This window comes from Centropristis striata, chromosome 4 (genome assembly GCF_030273125.1).
Source record: "Centropristis striata isolate RG_2023a ecotype Rhode Island chromosome 4, C.striata_1.0, whole genome shotgun sequence".
NCBI classification, from domain to species: Eukaryota; Metazoa; Chordata; class Actinopteri; order Perciformes; family Serranidae; genus Centropristis; species Centropristis striata.
In genome coordinates this window covers 41,425,752-41,443,458 of record NC_081520.1, presented here as the reverse complement: position 1 = coordinate 41,443,458, position 17,707 = coordinate 41,425,752, and the positions used below count along the sequence as shown (strand labels likewise).

Here is a 17,707-nt window from a genome sequence, read left to right as displayed (position 1 = left end):
ATTGTGTTAGAATTTGTGTTTACAATATCACTTTCTTTCAGTTATTAATGATGTGCAGAGACACTAGCGAGGTTCATCCATTTCAAAAGGCTTCTTGTCTGATCCATTCCTTTTTATCAATGTTTCATCCATTTTTGTGATTATTTACTCTGTATTTCTTTATTCTTGGAGAAAAGTTATCATGTGACATTTGGAAACAGAGGATATGTGAGTAGATGCATTTTGAGGTTACAGCAGCGAAAGACCCAAAGAAACTTCTAGATGTGACATTGCCAGACTTGAAAAAACAAATGTCATTTAGGACGTATAGATAAAAACATAACTAGCTCATGAAGGTGCTCTGATATCAGATTGTCCATTTTTCCAGTGCATATAATTTCACTTACTAGTTTTCTGCACATCATTATAAAGTACCGTTAAGAGTACCAAAGTGTATGACAGATTTGCCTTGTTGCTTTTTGCAGTCACTGCTCTATGAAATTCTGTGTCCATATTTCAGCTTCTGGCCTTTTTTGCTGTCTTATAAAAGTTTACATTTTTATGTTTCTTTCTTGGTTTTTAGACCAAACGCTGGGTGAGCTGTCTCCTTTAATGATGGTTTGACCAAATGACATTAATTTCCAATTTGTGAAGAAATTACCTAAATAAACAATATATTATAAGGTACATGTCTCTCATTTTGAAATGCTTTTTAAATGTTCTCCTTGACTTTTGTGTGATTTGATCTGTTTTGGGTTTTTTTTTTTCTGTTTAAGTCATAATCTTTGTTACTTGAGTTAAGACTCCAGGAGGCGAGCAAGGAGCTGGAAAGTAATCATGTGTTTGTATGTACTATTGTTTAGGACTGCAACCAGGGTATTTTAGCTAAATTGCAATGTGTACTAGTGCAATATCCAAATTGCAAAAAGTACAGTATTTGTTAAAGGCATTCTGACTTTAATTATTGTGGTGCTACAGTGGTATCCTAGCCTAAAAAGTCTAATTCTACAGATTTAAGGAAAAATCCTTGTTTGGTACAGATCCTCACAAGAAATCACATCATTATAATAATATTGTGTTTCAATTGAATTATTTAAAAAAAAACTGTATTACAATTATATTGATATGCAATGTTGGAATGAACTATTAGTCAAAATAATTGTTATTATAAAGATATTTCTGAATGGTGCAGCCCTAACTGCAGTAAATGCTTATCTTCATTATCTTTTAATGCTGATTATTTTCTTTAATCATTGAAAATGAGTCCATAAAATGTCAGGAAATACAGATAACAGTGTTGATGAACAAATGATGCACACCAAAAGTGGGTAGAACCTATTTTTATGCAAATTTCAAACTGCGCAACCAAGACAGGAAACAACGTAATAAGATCTTCCCACACTAACAATATCCTCTGAAGGACAAAAACAGAGACACAAGATAAACAGCTTTATGAACCATAATGTCAATGTTACTTTTTGTTATTGTTTGTAATGTCTTTGTTTGTAATGTTTCGATTGAAATGGTGACTCATGTTGGTAAATGCCATTTTTGTATTGTTAATTTTAATCATTAGTGAGGTGGTGTTACATGTTTTGACACCACCTGTGTTCTACCACAGTGACTTTAAGCTCTGGTCGCCGCTGTTGAATCACACTTCAGGTTATTTGCAGCGCGCTCTGCCGGACAATCTCCCTTATGACACGATTTATAATTCATCTCAGAGGTTCTCAATCGTTTTTCAGCCAAGGAACCTCTTACAAGACAGAGAATATACCAGGACCCTCCTCATTGTATGTCCCTTAGTAAAATTTGACGTACCCTATTTTTTTTTTATTTTTTTTTATTTTATTTTATTTTACACTTCTATAGTCTCAGTTAAGTAAAAGAAAAACACAAGAGAGATTTCTGAGGATCATAGTTTGAAATGTAAGTGTTGAACTGTGAAGCCTTATTAACAAATAAATAAAAAATTAAATGAGTGCATATTAAACAACATATACGCAGATAATGACAGGCCTCTGTCTGTGATCAATCAGCCGACCGATATATCGGTTGGGCTTTATAATAACAGAATATTATATTATATATTGCACCACATTAGTAGTGCATATAGTACAAGCATATGACGTGTTGTTTTGTTCAGATTTGTATTTTTTATTTTTTTTATTCCCTGTCCCTTCTACCTTACATTGCAAATATAAAATATGGTTGTACGTGCCGTATGTTGTCAGCGACACCCACACATATTCTCTCACACACACACATGCATGGACAAACGCACTTGTAGACGCAGTTTTGCTTGAACACTGATCTGACCTTTTTATTTTTTTTCTTACTACATACCCGACAGGTTGACTTTACGTTGTATCCCTCGCATCTTGGTTTTTTTTTCAGTTTTTATTTTTTTTTAATTCTATTGTTTATGTTTCGTTTTTATTTTTGATGGGGGCTCGATATGTTGTATTTATGCCTTTGTCATAATTCATTTTGGTAACGCTTTATAATAAGGTCCTTAATAACCATTAATTAACAAGTAATAAGGCATTGTTCTCGCTTTAGATCCGGTAGTTGCAAAAAGCATAGTTAACTTATAGTTAACTTATAATAGATGAGCAATAAAGTATATTTTAATATCAATAAGCAAACAAAATAAGATTAATAAAGGCATGGCAAAGACATAATGGGTGGGTCATGGGTGTTTGTAATGCCATTATTAACACTTAGATAAGCTTATAAACACACAATAATGTTAATAAGCATCTTGTAAGGACTTACAAGGGCCTTATTACTTGTTAATTAATGGTTATTACAAGGACCTTAATATAAAGCGTTACCTTAATTTTTAGTTATTCGACTCCATATGTCTTCCTATTCTTGTCTTCAAGTGTTCTGTAATCACTGTAGTGCACAAAACAACAACAACAACAACAACAACAACCATAAATGTAGTGGAGTCGCCTTGTGGAGTGGACGTGAAGCAGCAAAAACCAAATGCTAAAGTAAAGAATAAGCAGTGGTGGAAAAAACTATTTAGATCTCTTGAAAAAATACTTGCACTGTGAAATTTATCCACTACAAGTAAAAGTCCTCTATTCACAACTTACCTTTAATGTACTTACAAAAGTAAAAGTACTGGTTATGCACAATGGCCCCACTCAGATTGTTATACATATTACAAATATTGGATTATTATTATTGATGCATTTATGTAAGCAGTTTTCTAATTTTCTCAAGGTAGTGCTCATTTTAACTACTTTGTAAAGCTACTGTAATGAGGTTTCATTAAAAAAAAATCACTAATCTCTTTAAATGTATCATATCGTCACCCTGTTAAAATAATCGCCTAACTCGTTTTTTCAAGTTTTGCAGGAAACACAAAAAACTTCACCGGAAGTGTAACATATGACATTTATTGATCATTTCACTCAAAAAGGATCTAACAAAGGATGGCTATTGGCATCGTAATAACACTGTGTGTAAATAACTTAAGAAAAATAAATGACTTAGGCAATTTTTGAACATGCCTTTTTGACGTAAGCAAGATATGGCAACACTTTATTTTGAAGGTGTCTACATAAGAGTGACACAAGCCTGTCAGAAACATGACATGACAAGTATCATGAGCATTAATGTTACTTCAAAGTGTCATTAATGTTCATGACACATCTCATGTCATGTTTATGACACGCTTATGTCACTCGCTCATGTAGACACCTTCAAAATAAAGTGTTACCATATCTTGCTTAAGTCGATTGTATAAATCACATTTTATTTTGATTTAGGCATAATAAATCCGCTTTAGTCACATACTTGACATAGGCCATTATCTTAAAGGGGTAAAATCACATGATCTGATCAACTGAGGATGGAGGAGATTTTACCATAGGTGGCCGGCGTCATGAGGAGATGATTTAGGCAAAAAAAAAAAAAAAAAAATTGACAAAAAAGGACTTGGGCGATTATTTTAACAGTGTGACGATATCATAGTACTGAGGATTTCAACAGTGTGACGATATTTCACATGTTAAATCCTGACCTGAGAAGTAACTAAGGCTGTATAAGTTACTTTCAAACCCAAAACACACAAGTGTGGTAACAGAGCATTATATAAAAGTGATCGTGTTTGTCTGCTGGTCGTGTTGTCTGTGTATTTGTGGTCTTTTTTGCTCTCTAGCGTCCAAAAATAAAACTTCACAAGACTTTCTTCTGGCGGATCGGGCGGAAATTGCGTCACTGGGACGGAACCAGCTGACGTCACCGCACATTTGTTGTAAACATGGCGTCCGTGACAACAGGTGAGAGCATAAAGGCCCGGCGTATTATTAGTATTAAACATGTTATTATATAACTTTAACTGCTGCATCCAGTCGGAGTTCTGTCCAGATGTTTTAGTTCCGGGTTTATTCGCCGCGGATGTGATAGCTAGCCGGTAACGTTAGCGCCTTTTAATTCATAGCTGTAGCTAAGAACATGCTAATGCTAAATGCTAACACAAACGGCTCTGAATCAAACTTGTATTGTTCCTGTAAACGTACTTTTAATTTAGTTGACTAAAACAGTCAATGGGGAATTATGCGCTCAATTCTTGGCTGTTTCAGTACTTCAGTGAAAGTGGGTTTTATAAGCTAAATCGTCGTCTTGTGCTAACAGGAGCTAACCAGCAATAAACATAAATCTGATTTTAAATTCAGTTTGACACGATTTGATTCACAGTGTTTCCACATATATCATATAATAATGTTTTAAAGCTTCAGTAGAAAGTGTTTGGTCATGATTTGAGGTTCAGGTGCTAAATGGTGTTTTAGCAGCCGTGTGTGTTTCTTCTCTGTATCTGTGAGTTCATCAGTCACAGTCAAAGCATGTTGGAGTCATTGTTCCTGCAGCTGTTGGATCTGTTACTGCAGCTAAGACACTTCCTAATTGGTGTTAAAAATAACCTCCGGCTGGCCGTGGTCAGCATGAGTTAGACCTCAGCGAGCTGCTGCCTGCTCGGGTTTATGTCTCCACGGCTCTCACTGGACTCTAGAGCAGTAGTTCTCAACCTTTTTGAGTCGCGACCCCCAATTTAACATGCATGTTGTCCGCGACCCCCGCTCACTGAACACAATCTCACACGCACAGTTCAGATCACCCAAAGAAGAAGCAAAATGACCAAAAGAAGGAAACAAAATGACCAAAAAGACACAAAATTACCCAAAAAAGAAACAAAATTACCAAAAAGACACAAAATTACCAAAAAAGACTCAAAGTGACCAAGAAGACACAAAATGACCAAAAAAAGACACAAAATGACCAAAAAAGACTCAAAAATACCATAAAAAGACACAAAATGACTAAAAAAGGACACAAAATTACCAAAAAAGGAAACAAAGTTACCCAAAAAGACACAAATTGACCAGAAAATGATCATAAAAAGACACAAAATGACTAAAAAAAGACACAAAATGACCAAAAAGGAAACAAAATGACCAAAAAAAAGACACAAAATGACCAAAAAAGAAAACAAAATGACCATAAAAAGACACAAAATGACCCATAAAAGAAAAAAATTACCATAAAAAGACACAAAATGACCAAAAAAGACACAAATTGACCAGAAAATGATCATAAAAAGACACAAAATGACAAAAAAACAAACACAAAATGACAAAAAAAAAGACATTAAGTGACCAAAAGGACTAAAACACATTACCACATGAACACTTTAACACAGTGGAGACAGAGCTGACTTCCAAAATGATTTGGCGACCCCCAGATATCATCTCGCGACCCCAATTGGGGTCCCGACCCCAAGGTTGAGAATAGCTGCTCTACAGTATCACTGAGAACTGGCATCAGCAGAATAACACCATTTTATTCACTGTGAAGATAGCTTTATATACTGCAGTATACATATCGTCACCATGTTAAAATAACTTTTTAGTTTTGCAGGAAACACAAAAAACTTCACCAAAAGTGTAACATATGACATTTATTGATCATTTCACTCAAAAAGGATGTAACAAAGGATGGCTGTTGGCATAGTAATAACACTGTGTGTAAATTATTAAGTTACATTATATTACATGTCATTTAGCTGACGCTTTTGTCCAAAGCGACTTACAATAAGTGCATTCAACCTGAGGGTACTAGACTTAGACCACAGGAAGGAATCAAGTAAGCACATAACTTTAAGAGCCAACTGTAATCGCTACAGGAGTGCTATATGTTAAAGAAGAGAAGAAGAGCATTTTGTATGCATGTATGTATGTATATATATATATATATATATATATACAGAGTTTTGGGGAGGAATGGCAGGAGAGAGACTGGTCTGTAGTTGTCCACTAAGGATGGGTCGAGGGTGGATTTCTTTAGGATTATGTAATTTAAGAGAAATAAATGACTTAGGTAATTTTTTGAACATGCCTTTGTGACTTAAGCAAGATATGGTAACACTTTATTTTGAAGGTGTCTACATAAGAGTCACACAAGCCTGTCTTAAACATGACATGACAAGTATTATGAGCATTAATGTTATTTCAAAGTGTCGTTAATGTTCATGACACATCCCATGTCATGTTTTCAATTAGTGTTACCATGTCTTGCTTGAATCACAAAGGCATGTTCAAAAAATTGCCTTAGTCACATTTTATTTAGATTTAGGCATAATAAATCCGCTTAAGTCACACACTTGACATAGGACATTATCTTAAAGGGGTAAAATCACATGATCTGATCAACTGAGGATGTAGGAGATTTTACCATAGGTGGTAATGAGGAGATGATTTAGGCAAAAAAAAACAACACAATTTTGACAATAAATGACTTATGCGATTATTTTAACAGTGTGACGATATCATAGTACTGAGGAAGCCACTAACTGATTAGGAAATAATCAGAAAATGAATTATACATTTTTAAACATCACTGGTTGGGTTTGTCATGAATATAACAATGTGCTGATCTTCCCTTGTTTTTTTTTATAGCTTTATATTCATATTTTAAAATAAATTCTTTGGGTTTGAGGCTATTGGTTTGGTTTTGGGATTGTGATGGACGTTTCCTGACTCTGTATACTTATGTACTACTTATAGGAGTTATACTTAGTAGGGATGGAATATGAAGCCTCTTATTAAGCTTTGGTGCTTCAAACACGGTGGAATCTGTTAGTTTGTCAAAGTACAGCAACCAAAGAACCACAGCATCTCTGATTTTACTAGTTTTAGTTTCATATGTGTGCATAATAGCAGTTCATCCTGTATGTTATTATTAATCTGTTACAGTTTTGATTATAAGTGCTGCATTAAATTTACATGGTATTGTGTAATAGGCTATGCTACAGTAAACTAAGTAATTCATGCATTATTCAAAAAGCCTGCATTTTTCTAGCACAAAACCTTTATGTAACCTATATTTTGGTGTTTTATATGCTGTCACATTGGGCTCATGCGTTTCAACTTTATGGTAGAGATTTACTTTATGGTTACTTTCTGAAGCAACATGCCATTTGATGTGGTGTTCCTCATTTGATACAAGCTCCATTACAATGTATTGAAACAGTGAGATTCACAGGTGTGGTGAAGAAAGCTTTCCGGCTTTGGTATCATTTTCCCATGTCTAATATTTAACAAAAAGTCACACCAGTGTTTGAGTGTTCTTGAAGTCCTTTCTTTTGTACGATTGCTAACAGTCTTATATTTTTTTCTTAGCCACCTCAGAGTGGATCCAGTTTTTTAAGGATGCCGGGATTCCAGCTGGCCTTGCAGTCACTTATGCAGTCTCCTTCGTGGACAACAGGTAACCTCATGCACCTTTTCATTGGCTTTATATTACACACTTTACCTGCATTGTGTTGTGCAGTTATTAGTAATTCAGTTGTACTCTCACATCAGACCGCAATGACTCATTATTATTGTTCTGCTTAGGAGCATCACAATAAACTGTATATATATATTTTGCTTTCTAAAGTTGATACTTAAGAAGAGGAAGAAGTTCCTTTAATTCATGGTTCCACCTGATTGTTTACAAACAAATCAAATTTGTAAACATGAAAACAAAAGTCTTATATCCATGTCACATAATCCCGTGGTGACTGGTGCCATTTAAAACTGCTTCCAAATACGCTCTGATTCAGTTTGTTTGTTGGGACAGCGTTTTGTAATAATGTGACATTTCATGAATTAGTTAAAAAATCTATTTGGTGGGGTGACTTCAGTGTTGTTTTCAGCCTCTCAAATATGTAGTATTCCTGCTTTTCTCTGTTTTATATCATGTTGAACTGAACGTCTTTGGACTTTGGACTGACATTTAACCCTTTATCGGGCGAAGAACTATATTTGGTAACTTCAGTGGATATCAAACTGAGGTCCCCATGTCTCTCTGTTTGGTCGTAGAACCACATGGATTTCTTCCAGCTAATATGATAATAATATTAACTTTATTGACCTTGACCTCCAATGTAAACATTAAAAATAAAAATCTGCAAGAAACAGTCATACAGAGTTATTCTTCAGGGATTTGTACGAGGAGAACTTGACTATGACGGCATATTTGGGCATATTAAGTATGAATAAACATAAAAATACAAACCTGGGGAGGGGAGTAATATTTCGACAAAGAAGTTGCAAATTTACTAGATTAAAATGGTAAATCTACAAGAAAGATTTCGAGATTTGAAGTGGGAAAAAAGCAACTTTTTTCTCGCAGATTCAACACTTTAAATGTCATAAATATGCGCATTTGTAGATTTGCCACTTAAATCTCGTAAACTTTTTTCTCAAAATATTACCCCCCTCCCCTGGGTCTGTAATTTTTTTTGAAAGTATAGAGTCCCATAAATTTGAAATGCTGAATTAAAGTACACAAACCTCAAACTACTCTATCGTATTTAGTTACTTTCCACCACTGTACAATACCTACAGAGGATTAATTAAACTGTCCACCATAAAAGAGAAGAAGGTACAATAACCTCCACCTCGGGAAGTAAAGATGACTATCAGAGTGAGGACTATCTGCTGCTCTCAGCCTCATAACTGACTTGTTGTTGAAACTAATTGCAATTTTCTTAATGACACAGTGGTACAGATTTAAGAGATTTAAAGTGGCAAATCTCCTCGAAAAAAGTCGCAGATTTACGAGACAAAAGTGGGGATAAAAACTACTTTTTTCTCACAGATTCACCACTTTAAATCTCATAAATCTGCACATTTTTTCCGTAGATTTGACACCTTAATCTTGTAAACTTTTTTCTCAAAATATTACCCCCCTCCCCGGGTCCGTATGTTTTTTTTTTTACACATTCTGGCTGTATGTAATATCCTCCAATATTCTCTAGGGTTGACATTTGGAATTTGAAAGTATTTCAATGAGTGTCCTATTAAGGGTTAAAGAAATCACCTGGACTTTGAGAAACTGGGAGCTGCTGGGCAACAGAGCACATTGTTTTCTTTGCAGACAAAGGGAACAGAATTGTATTTTCTGATCACTCGTCTCACTGCAGGATAAACAAGAACATGCTGATGGACCTGAGTAAAGACATCATGATGGACCTCGGCATTACGGTCATTGGCGACATCATCGCCATTCTTAAACATGCCAAGCAGGTCTACAGGCAGGTGAGATCAGACTTTACTGTTTCATGATCTGAAGTGTTGAAAAAAGATGTTGTGTTGTCATTGATGCAGGCATGTAGAGATAAAACACCACTGGAATATCTCAATTGTTGTGAATGCAGTCATGTGGAAAGGATGTCTTTCAAAGCCAGTGCAGTACACTCACTGTGAGTTTATATAACCTCTGTCATGTGTATTCAGGACATGTGCAAAATGGCCACAGAAGCCATCTCCTCAGGACAGACCAGTGTTAAAGCTGAGCTCAGAAGAACTGCTAATACTCGTAAGTATCTACATTTTCTACTTTGACCATCAATAAAACAGATTTCTTTTGTCATAAAAAATTATTTTCAAATTAAAGTTAAGGTTAACAAAAGCCAGAATGGCATGACAACGACTTTGTTCTTATCTTGTGGAGAAAATAACAGTATTATATATAGCACCAAGGTTTGGTGTGTTAATCTCTCCCTTTAAGAAAAGATCAGAATGCCTTTAAATGTTCTTTGATCTGATATGAAACAGTAGATTAAAAAAAATGAAAAAAACCTACATCTGTAACTATCTCAAACCCTGCATTGTTTTCATTAATCTCTGAATCTGTTCAATTTTGTACTTTTAATTAACTACTGTTGGCTGATAAAACTTTAAAACTACATGTTTAATGTTATGTGATACATGAGATTAGGGGTGTCAGTGTCTATTCCAAATTAAGATTTTCTATGCTTTCTTAATTTTAAGGACAGCCTAAAATGGGCTGAAACTGTATAAAACATTATTTACTAGCAGTATTTATCATTATTATGTCAGTTAATGGGGCATATGAAAGGATAATTGTTTCCATTAGGAGATAAACTAAATAAGCCTAATCGAATGTTACCAGAACAAACTGCGTTACTGAGTGTCAGTTTCAATTCTTCACATGTTCTTTTATTCATGCTTTCGTGACTTGGGGGGTCTCATGCTCCTTTAAATCAGGACTAAAAACACTATAGTTTACTGCAGCGTATCTTAACTTTAACACGTATCTGCTCTACTCTACTGCCCTTACTTTTTAACTACGCAATGTTTGACTTGTGCTTTTTATTATTTTATCTCTTTTCTCATCCTGCTGTATCTTATTTTATCTTATTTATATTTTTATTTCTATGTCCCTGTTTTAATTGACTGTTTTTGCTGTTTTAATGTGTATGTAAAGCACTTTGAATTACCCTGTGTTGAATTGTGCTATACAAATAAACTTGCCTTGCCTTGGAGGAAAGCTGTGCAGCTCACCTGTCCCTTGATCTCATCTCATCCTAGAGGAAACAAGCTTAAGATTCAGATTTGACTTTATTAATCCCACAGTGGGGAAATTTCTTTGTTACAGCCGCAAAGTTTCACACAATTAAGATAAAGATAAAAAAATAAACAATCTAAGAAAAGACATATTAACAATATACAAATATACAATAATAATAATAGTAATAATATACTATATACAACTTAGTGCAAATTTAAGTGGAGAAATGTGCAGAGTGCAGATTTATGCAAAAATGTTCAGGTTGTGTGTCTAATGTCTAATGGCAGCTGGAAAGAATGATTTGCGAAAGCGTTCCTTTTTACACCGTGGGTGTCACAACAACTTGAAAATGTTTCTTTTTTTTTGTTTCAGCTGCCACTCGCATGATTGCCAACGCTCTGAGCAGTGACTCTCCACCCGCCACGCCAGCCCGCCGACCTGACAACCGCCTCTCAGTCACAGTGTCCAACACGCAAGCAAACAAAAGTGGCAAAGCAGGTAGATACCACGCAAAGTGAATTTTCCCCATAAATCCCTTGTTTCCTGTCCCTCTGGAGCCATGAGTCCTGTCTTATTTTTACCTCTGTGTAATCCTCGTGTACCCGCCACTTTGTTTGTCAGTTATAAGTCAGCCAGCTGATGAGGGGAACGGTTTGCCAGCAGTGAAGCGCCGACGAGTGACAGCTGAGATGGAAGGCAAGTACATCATCAACATGCCCAAAGGCTCCACTGATCGCACACGCCGCATCCTGGCCCAGCAGGCCAAGAAAGGTAGGCCTGAACCAGTGGCCTCGGCAACAACCAACACAGCTAATCAATACTAAAGCTTCATGGGCTTCTTTCATACTAAAACTGAATCAGATGACTCCAGGATGATTGATCTTTCATTCATTTCTGTCATCATTTAATCCCTTGTCTTTCCTCATACATTGACTATTCCCTCCGTCAAACCGCATGTTCTCTCTGTCTCACATCTCCTACATTTACCATCAAATCTTTGACTTTGGTTATTTACTTTATGACATGGATTCTCTGGTGGGTTTTTCCTCTGTAAAGAGCTGCAGCACTGTAGACTGCTTGTATTTTATATTTGAATGCACTTATTGTAAGTCGCTTTGGACAAAAGCGTCTGCTAAATGACATGTAATGTAATGTTATATTTACTATTAATCTTTTTTGAATGAAAGAAAAACTCTAAGCTCCATGTCGGACTGACTTCTGAAACCTCACGGCCATTTTCAAATTTCCAAATTGTACAGAAAAGATATTGTAACACTTTATTTTGAAGGTGTCTACATAAGAGTCACACAAGCCTGTCAGAAACATGGCATGACAAATATAATGAGCATTAATGTTACTTCAAAGTGTCATTAATGTTCATGACACATCCCAAGTCATGTTTTCAATTAGTGTTACCATATCTTGTTTGAATCACAAAGGCATGTTCAAAAAATTGCCTAAGTCACATTTTATTTTGACTTAGGCATAATAAATCCGCTTAAGTCACACACTTGACATAGGCCATTATCTTAAAGGGGTAAAATCACATGATCTGATCAACTGAGGATGGAGGAGATTTTACCATAGGTGGCCGGCGTCATGAAGAGATGATTTAGGCAAAAAAAAAAAAAATTTGACAAAAAAAGACTTATGCGATTATTTTAACAGTGATGATATCATAGTACTGAGGAAGCCACTAACTGATTAGGAAATAATCAGAAAATTAATTATACATTTTTAAACATCACTGGTTGGTAAAGAAAGAAAAACTCTTAGCTCCATGTCAGACTGACTTCTGAAACCTCACGGTCATTTTCAAATTTCAAAAATCGTACAGAAAAATTATGAGAACACGATCATTTGTATTTCTGCGCTGCTCGTTAAAAAGGTTGGTTAGATTTTCCAAGATAAAAGCCAGATTTCTCAACATAAATCATGCATGGGCCTACTTCAAAGTCAAGAGAAAATACATAGGGTGCTTACAATCATAAAATAGAGATGTCTAGTATGTTCCACGATCCTCACGAAGCTCGTTTTATTCCTTTAATCTTACATAAATAATTCTAAAAGCTGTGGAACTAAAGATTTGGTAGCATGAATGACGGTGAAAGGTTTTCTGATTTATTTTTTTTCTTTTCAGTCATATTTTGGCAGTTTGCTGAATTAAAGCTGCTACTGTAGCTTGTGCAAATAAATAATTCTTGTGATCTTCAGGTTGAGTGAAAATCTTGTGATCTAGTACAAAACAAAGGCTGGTAACTGTTAAATAAATAACATGTTAAAAAAATATCTGAAATGTTCAAGTACACAGAGACTTTGTTTTACTCTAATCCAAACCTTTTCATACAGAAAAATAATCAAAGTGAAACAAAATGATGACTGCAAACCACACCAGTGTTCACTCTGCTTATTGGTCGGACTGTCTAGATTCTGGACCAGTCCATATTTCTGTGAGAGAGATATAGTCAGGCGGCTTAGCTAAATAAAGGGGACACGCCGGACAAAAGCACCATACTTTTTCCACATACTCTCTATCACCATAAGTTTCAATTTTTGGTAGGAGCCACTTCATCAAGATTGCGGATTGGAGATGGCAGCCATATAAAATCTATGAGAAATGCTATATCTTCCAAGCCACTTAGAGCATCAATCTTGGTGTCAAAATCTACATTTTCTGGGTCAAGGAATCATTTAAAGCTACTGAGAATATCACTAGATGATTATTTGATCAAATATATATGTTCATTTTCACCCAGACTGGTAGGCAACTCGCTTCAAGTGCTGCAGCAGGAATCCTGAGTTGAAAATGTTTGGAATCTATGTTCACGGGAGAGTGCTGATAAGCTGCAATGTACACTGCTCAAAAAAATCAAGGGAATGCTTTCATCTCATGTCAGATCTTGATCAACAAATTATTTACAGTGAGTCATCTAGTGATATTCTCAATAGCTTTAAATAATTCTTTGACTCAGAAAATGTATATTTTGACACCAAGACTGACCTTCTAAGTGGCTTGAAAGATATATTGGTTCTCATAGACTTTATATGGCTGCCATCTCCGATCCCCAATCTTGATGAAGTGGCTCCTACCAAAAATTGAAACCTATGGTGATAGAGAGCATGTGGAAAAATGTTGGTGCTTTTGTCCGTCGTGTCCCCATTCTTCTCAAATCTGGTCCTAAGCCGCCTGACTAATATTGGTACGCAGTTTAACCGTTACTACAACCACACATGCTGCTACAGGTTGTGCTGCATCCCACACTCCTGGCTATAGGAGCCGTTTAGCTCAATATCATGGAGTACACCTGGTAGTTATGTAAGGTCAAGGTCACGATTCAGAGTTGGTTTGGAACTGGACTGAGACTCAAAGCGTCTCAGTTTGGTTATCTTGGTCTGTGCCAGTGGGATCGCTGTGTTCACATCTGCTTTTCTTTCTTCTTTCTTTCTTCTTTTGTTCAGGATCAGGTGGATTATTTGTGCATTGCTAATTAGTTATCAAAACATGAACCAGACCTGTCAGAGTGGAGCCTTTTTTGTTTGGTTGGTAACTTTTCTTCTACTTCTTAAAAAAGGTTTGAAACGCACCTCTGTGTTTGCAAGACTTGGGGCTGAATCGAAGGCAGACACAACAACAAGCAATAACAAGGTGAGGCCTGTCGCTATATCTTATAGGGATAGTTTGGATTTTTTTTTTTTAATGTGGGGTCATACAAGCCTTTTTTCATATTGGCCAAAATACTTTTGCTGCTATCTGCGTCCACAGACTGCAAAAAAAGAAAAGTTGGGTGAACTCAAAATTTCAAGGCAACAAACTTCGCTAACATTTTAAGTTGGACAATTAAACTAAATATTTTAAGTTTTGTTTTTGAGTTTGCTCAACTCTGAATTTCTCTGGCACGATTGTAACGCCGCTATGAATGTTAGATAATGTTGTGACCACAATTTTGAGTTAGCATTGATACGCTAATGGCTACTCTTGTAGCTGTAACAAGTAGCGCCGCTAGCATCAGTTAGCCGCTAGCTTTCGCTAATGACCAAATTTCACAACAAAGAAATAAGAGTTATCAGAACTATTGTCCCTTGTTGTGAACCCCAACTTAAAGATATAAGTAACAACAACTCACCAACTTGTTTTTGAGCAGACAACTGGCTTCCTTTGTTGTGCTAACTTACATTATTGCCCTAAATGTCAATAATTTATATTTCCAAGTTTTACCAAATTAAATCACTGTTTTAGGCCAAAAAATACAAGTTGGCTTTTTTGCAGTGCAGTAGTACATTGCTTAGCTTTATTATCAGTAGTCCTGCCTGCTTCTCCAAACTGGGCATGTACAGACCGCCATCTACTGTCGGTAATACTCCATCTATGAATAAGTAACTCATACAACCCCACATCCAATAGTCCAAACTATCTCTGTAATGGTTTCTGTTGCATGAGGATGATGCATGATGATGTCCAGTGCTCACAGTGTTCGTGTCCGACAGCCCACCGGTGTGTTCAGTCGTCTCGGCGGAGGGAATGAAGACGATGGCGGGCTGAGGCCGATCAAAATGTCTGCAACCATGGACGTAGAAGACGAGGATGACAGTGACGGAGAAGGCTCCGTCCTCCAGTACGCCGGCGTCCTCAAGAGACCTGCCCCCTCCCAGAAGAAAGAGCCGGCCACAAAACCAGCCCCGACTACCCTGCGGCGCCTAGGAGGAAAATTCAAACTACCTCCCTCTGACACTCCCTCCTCCTCCTCCTCCTCCTCCTCGGCCCCCAATGGCCTCCCCCCTGCCAAGGTTAGTGTGCTCCAGAGACTGGGCAAGCCCCACGGCACACATCAGAGCACCGCTTTGTCACCCATTCCTGCTGACACGCAGGACAACAGGGTGACCAGCACCAAGCCCAAAGCCAAGGAGGGCCTGGCCATAGCCAGCCCCAAGGTCAGCAGCAGCACCGGGGCAGCTGGGGGGGCAGGAGGGGCAGGAGGGGCAGGAGGGGCAGGAGAGGCTTTTGGTGCCCAGATGGACGTGAGGGCTATTAGTGTTTTTAAAAGACTGGGCAGCAAGAGAACCTAACCCACAAATACTCCTTAAAAAGGATTATTCAGACTCTTTCTTTAACTCCTTTATAGAATTTGTATCTCCACCTTTTTGCATTTTTCCTGGCGACTTGTAGGATTGCAGATTGGAGCGATTTCTTTTACTCTTCTGCCTCAGTGTATGGATGGTTTTAATGCTGCTTTGTGGCTTTTAGTATTGCGCTTTAGATTAAAAAAAAAAAAAAAAGAAGAAAAAAAGGTTAATTCTTTCACTTTTGTCATGCTGCCATTGGAAAACCACCTTTTAGTGTCCAAGCTTCTCTCTGTATTATTTTGCCCAAGCAGGAAGCTTTTTATCAACCATAGCTGCCATTTATTATTTTTTTCAAACTATATATATTTAACGATATTTGTGAGCTTAAGGCATGAGCATGAAGTCAACCAAGCTGCCATAATGGTGGTTTTAATTTTACACCATAACTCCACATATAAGGATGCTGCTGCCGCCTGAACCTCCCTTTCTCTAAAGTCCTCCTGAATGAACAGTCGAGTAAATATTCCTCCGAGGTGAATTTTGTGGTCATTTTTGTTGATATTATCCACCTGAAGATGTAAGAGGTACAGAGAGATGTTTTTTCACACCTCAGGCAAGTTTATTCTTAATTTTAAAAACAACAGGCGGACGAAAGGCTAGCCATGAGGCGATGGATGAATCTTTCTTCTTGTTACCATCACCACATTACAATTACCTCCTCTATTATGTTTGGAAAGTGTGAAAAGTGTTGATGAAAGGCTTCTTTAGCTTCAGCCCAGGAAAGTAAATTCGAGCAGTGACACCGAACGACCTCTGTGAACACTTGAATTAAGAAAAGAAGCACCGCACCTCCTTTTCTTCTTCTTCTGCGCTTTGTGGAGTAGAAGTTCTCACCTCTGAACTAAAGACGCCCATGTCAACCTTTCTACCATAGTACTGAACGTTTTCTATTACCACCTACTTGAAGGCCGGGTCAGTAGAATATTGTTTATTTTGAAATGCAATGTATAGATTTGTTAGACTTGGTTTCACACAGCACAGAACCAGTTCTGCTGCATATTTTTCTATGTGGACATTCTTGTATCATGTATCCATGTAAAGAAACTCAGAGATGCCACCAGGCCTGTTGTTGGGGCCACAGTCGCTCTCAGTAGGTAGTTCACCTTTACCCAGTGGGCCATTAACACCTGTGTACTATTTTGGTCTTTTATTCACACCAGGACTTTGTTACACTGTAAATATTTGAAATGTTTAAATTCACGTTAATGAATTTTTATTGTTTTAAAAAAACAAGTAGGACGAGACACAACATGAACTGTCATGTTTTTTTAAAAGATATTAAGTGGAAGAAAATTTCTGAATTTGGACAAAGTCTGCTTGGAAAATAAAAGAAAAAAGGGTCCACACATCTTTACTCTTTTTATTGTGTTCAATATCTTTATTGAGTTTTTCATATAACAAAAACAACAAATAAAATAAAGATAAATACAAATATAAAGCAATCGGCTGGAGAAACATGAGTGGAAGGTTATGTCATGTATTTAAAAAAATAAAGCTGTACATTTTCTGCTCCTTCGCATATATACAGCATGTCATTATGAGTAGCAAAATATACATTACACAAACTACCACAGACAGCCACAAAAACAAACAGCTGTCTTAGACAAAAACAATAAGAACAGTAGGGGGTAAGCCATATCATACATAAATTAACAAAAGAGAGATCATATATGATACATAGAGATAAGTGGGGGGATTATTTGAAATGTTTAAATTCATGTTAATGAATTTT

The 17,707-nt window shown here is 36.6% G+C and overlaps 1 protein-coding gene across 2 annotated transcripts; it reads left to right on the top strand.

The window, feature by feature from the left end:
* The first annotated feature begins 4,217 nt into the window (after window positions 1-4,217).
* On the top strand, window positions 4,218-16,050 carry c4h19orf47 (chromosome 4 C19orf47 homolog). Of its 2 annotated transcripts, none has more exons than XM_059331523.1 (8): window positions 4,218-4,277; window positions 7,674-7,761; window positions 9,464-9,578; window positions 9,777-9,858; window positions 11,227-11,352; window positions 11,476-11,550; window positions 14,427-14,500; window positions 15,340-16,050. In XM_059331523.1, the coding sequence occupies exons 1-8, from the start codon at window positions 4,259-4,261 to the stop codon at window positions 15,916-15,918; spliced, it is 1,158 nt and encodes a 385-aa protein (XP_059187506.1). In that variant the 5' UTR covers window positions 4,218-4,258; the 3' UTR covers window positions 15,919-16,050. The 2 variants fall into 2 exon arrangements, with proteins under 2 accessions (XP_059187506.1, XP_059187505.1); XM_059331522.1 differs by having other exon boundaries at window positions 11,476-11,625.
* The last annotated feature ends 1,657 nt before the right edge of the window (window positions 16,051-17,707 follow it).

Bases quoted from the DNA above. Each gene is read 5' to 3' on its own strand.
- c4h19orf47 (XM_059331522.1), top strand. The intron at 9,579-9,776 runs GTGAGATCAGAC...ATGTGTATTCAG, and splicing joins CCAAGCAGGTCTACAGGCAG to GACATGTGCAAAATGGCCAC. The intron at 11,353-11,475 runs GTAGATACCACG...TTTGTTTGTCAG, and splicing joins AAACAAAAGTGGCAAAGCAG to TTATAAGTCAGCCAGCTGAT.